This window comes from Arachis ipaensis, chromosome B04 (genome assembly GCF_000816755.2).
Source record: "Arachis ipaensis cultivar K30076 chromosome B04, Araip1.1, whole genome shotgun sequence".
NCBI lineage: Eukaryota > Viridiplantae > Streptophyta > Magnoliopsida > Fabales > Fabaceae > Arachis > Arachis ipaensis.
The window spans coordinates 37,719,455-37,725,227 of record NC_029788.2 but is presented as its reverse complement, the minus strand read 5'-3'; the positions used below and the strand labels follow the sequence as shown (position 1 = coordinate 37,725,227).

At 40.0% G+C, this 5,773-nt stretch overlaps 1 protein-coding gene across 1 annotated transcript; it reads right to left on the bottom strand.

Annotated features, from left to right (window-relative positions):
* LOC107636380 (mucin-17-like) lies at window positions 3,750-4,647 on the bottom strand. Its single transcript, XM_016339898.1, has 2 exons — window positions 4,515-4,647; window positions 3,750-4,204 (listed from the first exon to the last, which is right to left on the bottom strand). Exons 1-2 carry the CDS (start codon window positions 4,645-4,647, stop codon window positions 3,750-3,752), a joined length of 588 nt encoding a protein of 195 aa, XP_016195384.1.

Below are 5,773 nucleotides of genomic sequence, written 5' to 3'. Positions count from 1 at the left end.
TAGATCTTGTTCTTTGCGTGAATTTTCCTCAGGAGTAGTTCGAGGAGTTTTCGATTTGAGATCGGCTTCTAATTGCTGTAGTTTTTCTTCCAATTCTCGACGTCGCCGTACCTCTCTTTGTAGATCCTTTCTGATTTCCCGTTGTTGTTGGGTTTCTTTCTCAAGTTGCTTTAAGCAATCTTGAAGCGCTTTTATTGCTCCCGGTTTTGGTGAGTTTTTGTCTCCGTTGGATTCCGGGGTATCTTTTGGTATGGTGTCCGCGTTTTTGTGCGGCGTTCTGTTTTCTAGATCTGAGTCGTGGTCATTGTCATGGCCGTCCGCCATGGTGTTGGGATGACTTCCAGGTTTCCCGACAACGGCGCCAATGTTCCGAGGGTTATCTAAAACTATAGGTCGATCTCGGATAAGATCTTCTGTACTGGTCGGAGATGACGTGTCCGGCTGGCTGGTGGCGGCCGGAGCTGTTGTGTCCGACTTGTTGGACTTGCTGCACTGCTAATCCTTGGCCACCGGAGGGTGGGGGATACCTACAAGAGACTCCGATGCTTAAGTTAGCACGGGTATTAAGCAGGTTTTTATGTAGAATCAGAGTATGAGTTATACCTGGGTGCTCCAGTGTATTTATGGTGGTGTAGAGTGACCTTTTTAGATAAGATAAGTTAGTTATCTTATCTTATCTTATCTTATGGTGAGGTCAGCTTATCCTCAATGGAACCGCCCTTCCCTCTGTAGGCTTGGGCTGCCTTTGGATTGGGCTGTGTCCCTTCATTTGGGCCCTTTACTGGGCTTTCCTGTCAATTTGGCCGAGTTCTTCGCAAAGAAGTCGGTCCGCTTGACCTGAACAGGTCGGTCGCTTTGCTACTGAACATCCCGGTTCGGACAGCTCGACCCAGGGTATGAACAGCTGGTATAAGCATCCCCCACAAAAGTGTCTCCGAAGCCTAAAAAGCGTAGCCTTTGCCTAAGGCATCATTTTTTTTTTCATTTTGGCTACACTTTTCAAGTGTACCTGAATGGGTACTTTTCTTGTAGTGTTATCTCTGTTAAGGACGTGCAATTTTGCGATGTCATTTTATACACCTTTCAATTTCACACCTTTTCGAACTGACAAGGCCTATATGGAGTTCTATCCCAGGACAAGCTTTTCTCTCGGCTGCAATGGATGACACTAAGGTTGAGGAGAGTAGAGGATTATTCCTTGTCAAAAATAGAAATGTTCATTTGGTTTGCAACCACCAAATCATTGATGGTATAAAGGTGATCAATGATAATTGCCAGTTTGATCACAATTTAAAAGACCGTGAAATGCCGAGGGCGATGAGGTCATACCAGCGGAGAGTGCGGCGCATGTGGGAGCTGGATCGGACGCGGAGGCAGGTCATCTCATCGTAGGAGGTGGAGACTGGGACAGCACGGGTTGTAAAGCGAGAAGGAGTGTGAGAGACACGTTGGGAGGGAGAAACCGCCAGCGCAGGGGAGGGGTTGCACGATTGGCGCAATGCGGGACTGCGGAAATGACGCAAACTGTGCGACGATGCTGCTGGGCGTCCGTGGTACGCACATCAGCGTCAGTCGGAGCTATGGGTTATGGCAGCTAGTGTGGCACCGATGAGAGAGGATGGAGAGGGAGAGAGTGAGAAGGAGAGGGAGACCGATGAGAGATATTCATAACTGTTTGAAATCCTTATTTGCTTTGTATTTGAAATTGAAAATAATTTTGTAATTAATTAATTTAATTATCATTTAATGTTAATTTTAAAAATATTTCTATTATACACATTCTACACTAATTACATTGGCTCTTCATATTTTTTCTAATTATTTAGATCATGGTATGAACAACTTCCTTAAAATGGACTAAATTCTATTTTTGGATCTACCTTTGGGTTATTGGACTTGTTCGTAACAATAAGCAAAGAAGAGAGACAGGATCATGAAGCTTTTGCTAAATATAATTCGGTTTCACAATTAAGTGTGATTCATTTGATAATCGTATATTATCTTCACACTATATATTTGTATTTCCAAATATGTTACCTACATATAAAAAACTTAACTATACTAAATTACTCATCATATATTTATGTATAAATATATATATTATTTAATTTATATTCAATGTATATTTTATATTTTAACATATATTTTATATAAATAATTAATTTTATGATTAATTTTAGGTTTAATTACTCTACAGGTCCCTATAGTTTCACCGAATTTTCAATTAGATCCCTATACTTTTTTTCTTTTCAATTGGGTCCCTGTACCTTATTTGTTTTTTCAATTAAGTCCCTGTTAACGTTTGACGTTAAAAAAAATGTTAGTGAGCTGTGGAATGACTTATTTACCCCTGTCTTCTCCCTATAAACACTCTCGTTGCAGTATCTGAGGTTTCTCTTCTTCTTCCTTTTCCATTTTCAGTTTTCATATTCTCCAAATTTATGGCTCATAATCAAGGAACCTCATTCATTCTCTCTTTGGGAAGCTGTGTTTCCAGGAGCTCGTACTCGAAGGAAAGAAGACACCTGTATTTTTGTGGAGAGGCAGTAACCGTCCGCCGTTCCTCAGCCGTTTCTGACCATGGTAGGAGGTATGTTACTTGTGGAAAGATACCAAAATGTAACTTTTTTGAGTGGATTGATGATTTTGATTGGATTGAGGTTGATGACGGTGCAAAGAATGGGTGGCCAAAGAAAAAGGAAAGGCGAGTTCACTGTTTGTGTGGTGACACTCTGAGTCTTCAAATTTCAGGAACAACAAAGAATCCTAATAGAAGATTTATTTCTTGCCCTAACAGAAGACGCAAATTTTTTGAGTGGGTTGATGAAGTTGGTGCAAGAAGTAACGTGTCTGCTGCTGTTGTTGGAGTTGTTGGAACACAAAATTCTGCTAAGTTAGAAGTTGAAATGTGGAAATTGGATGCACAAGAAAGAAAGATAGAGAGGCTAAACATGGAGATGGAGAGATTAATTATTGAAGCCAAAGAAATAGATGCTTGTGTGAGTAGATTATGTGATGAGTTGAATATTCTCCAAGAACAAGTTGGGAGGTTGGATGACAATATGAAAATTCAATGTAAAATGCAATATATGCTATTTATGTTTTTGCTAGTCTTAATAATTGGAATGTGGTTTGCAAGAGTTTAGAGTTATCTGTGTTATGAAGTTGTAATATAAGAGATTGTATGGCTTCAATCCAATTAAAGTTAATTAAGTTTAGCTTGAATCAATTTTACACTTCGATGTATTTTGTGTGTATAACAAATGATAGTTGGGAAGCAACTTTATCAATGTGAATATTGAAATTTTCACAATTGACAACAACTTGCAGCAAGAAGTGGCCAGAAAATATGCTACATATATTTTCATTAAGTGTTCCTGTAAACCATACTTATACAAAATATCATAACATAAGTGGTCATATAATATGCCACATATAGCTAATCCAAAATAAAGATCCAAGAAGTGCAACAATTAAAAATGGTCCAACCTGATTACAAAATATCAAAATAGTGGTCCTATCCACATAATAAACAGTGACCACATAGACACAATTCATCACAAGATATACTATTTAACAGCAACCCCAACAACCCTAACAATAAATATAAAGAGACTTCAGTCATCACTTAGGTCTATATGTAGACTAGGTGCTCCTTTTTGTTTCATCACTCCTAACTTCAGCCGCCCACTTCTCCTCACACCAAACACCTTTGTCTATGGTAAAGGTTGAGAAGATGCTCTAAGTGCTTAGTGAGATTTTGCACTTGCCACAGTTAGGAGAGGCTGGGAGGCTGGCCCTTCAAGAGGTAAGGCTTGTTGTGAGGTGGCTGTGGTTGGAGCCACTGCACCGGTGGATGTGGTTGGAGCCTGAGAAGCTGAAGTTGCAAGTATGGGAGGTGGTTGAGTGGAGGCAGCAACAGTAGGTGTGGCGGGTAGCTGTTGGGAAGATGTAGGTGTGGTGGGGAGTGGTTGTGAAGATGCAGCTCTACCCCTTCCTCTACCCCTTCCCCTGCCCCTTCCTTTTCCCCTGCCTACCCCTGTTTGCCTTATTCGCTCAGATATGTGGATATTCACACCGGATCTGTTGTCGGCAGCAGGATCAGTGTCAACAGCAGCTGCAGGATCAGTAGCAGCAGCAGCAGTAGGCACAGTGTTAGCAGCATTCGGATCTTCTCCGTTGCCGGCAGCAGCAAGACCAGGTTCTGAAATCAGGTAAACAGTAGATTGCAACATGAATATTCAGCTCTTTTTTCAATGAATTTATAATCTATTTACAATTTATTTATAACACAGCATAATCAATTGATAATCATCTTATATTCTATTTATAAGGCAGCATAATCTGTTTGCAATCCAAATCAATTCACAACAATTTACAACACAGCATAATAAATTTTCATACACCATACGTTATACTAATCACAACCTAATCCACTAGACACCTCAAATACCCTATAATTTTGAATTTAAAACAGTAAAACAACAGTTTGTAGGTTCAGATTTGCATGATACCTGACACTATTGGATTGGAATAATGCCTTCTATTATGTCCATATTGGCTGCAGTTGCTACATGTAACAGATGAACCCGTCCTCCTTAGCTTTATCTGAGAACGGTTCTCATCAGGTTCTCTGATCCTCACCATCCGTGGTCTTCCTGGCATTTTCTTTGTACCCTAACTTTTGCAACTCACTAACTATTTCTTGCAAACTCCATTCATCGAGCTCATAATGCATATCTTCCAACACCTTTCCCCCCAAATATTCTAGCTCGTTCCCTAAATCATGAAACTTGCCACCATGGTGTATGTCTATGGTAAAATCCGAGTCCTCCATCCCTACAGGTATTAAAAACAGAAACATAATCCATTTAAAGCAACATCAGCACAACCACAACAATCAACATTCAAGAATAAACAAAATTCATCATCTAATGCCATAGTAGCTCCATTCAATCACATAATTTGAAAAAAAGGTTCAGACTTTCATAAGTTGAAACAGCATACATTACACTTTCACAAATCTCCCATTGAAAGCAAAATCTATTTAATAAAAATAGAAGTAGAATCCATTTAAAGCACCACCATCACAGCAACAACAGTCAAACAATGTCATATTTTTTTTGAAAAAAATAACATAAATATCAACTTTTAACACTGAAAAAATTAGAGTTTTTTCTTTGTCACTTACTTGCAGAAACTTTGACTGCAGGGAGATGGAGCAGAGGCGTGGTCGGAGGCTCGGCAACGTGCGGCTTGGTGACTCCAGGCGAGGGCCTTCACCGCGACGGAAGGAAGACGCCTTGGCCGGACAAACCGTGGAGAAGACCTCTGACAACAACAACGCACAAGGGCCCAGCGCAGAGAGAAGGCGACGGAGGGGACACCAGCAACCGTCTGTTGCAGTCGATGACAGACACACACGCCGTCGACGGAGGCAGGAGACGGAGAAGACAGGAGAAACTTAGGGTTTCTTTTTTTCTTATGAATGAAATGTGAGGGGTTATTTGGGTATTAGGAAAAAATTCAGATTACTTCACCAAGCCTCTACAGCTAATTGGCAAGAATATTCCTTTTTTATGAAGAATATTCTGTTATCTCAAACGGTACACTGACGGCAGGGACTTAATTGAAAAAAAAATAAGGTACAGAGACCCAATTGAAAAGAAAAAAAGTATAGGGACCTAATTAAAAATTCGGTGAAACTATAGAGACCTGCAGAGTAATTAAACCTTAATTTTAATATACAAATAATATTATTATTGTATATCAA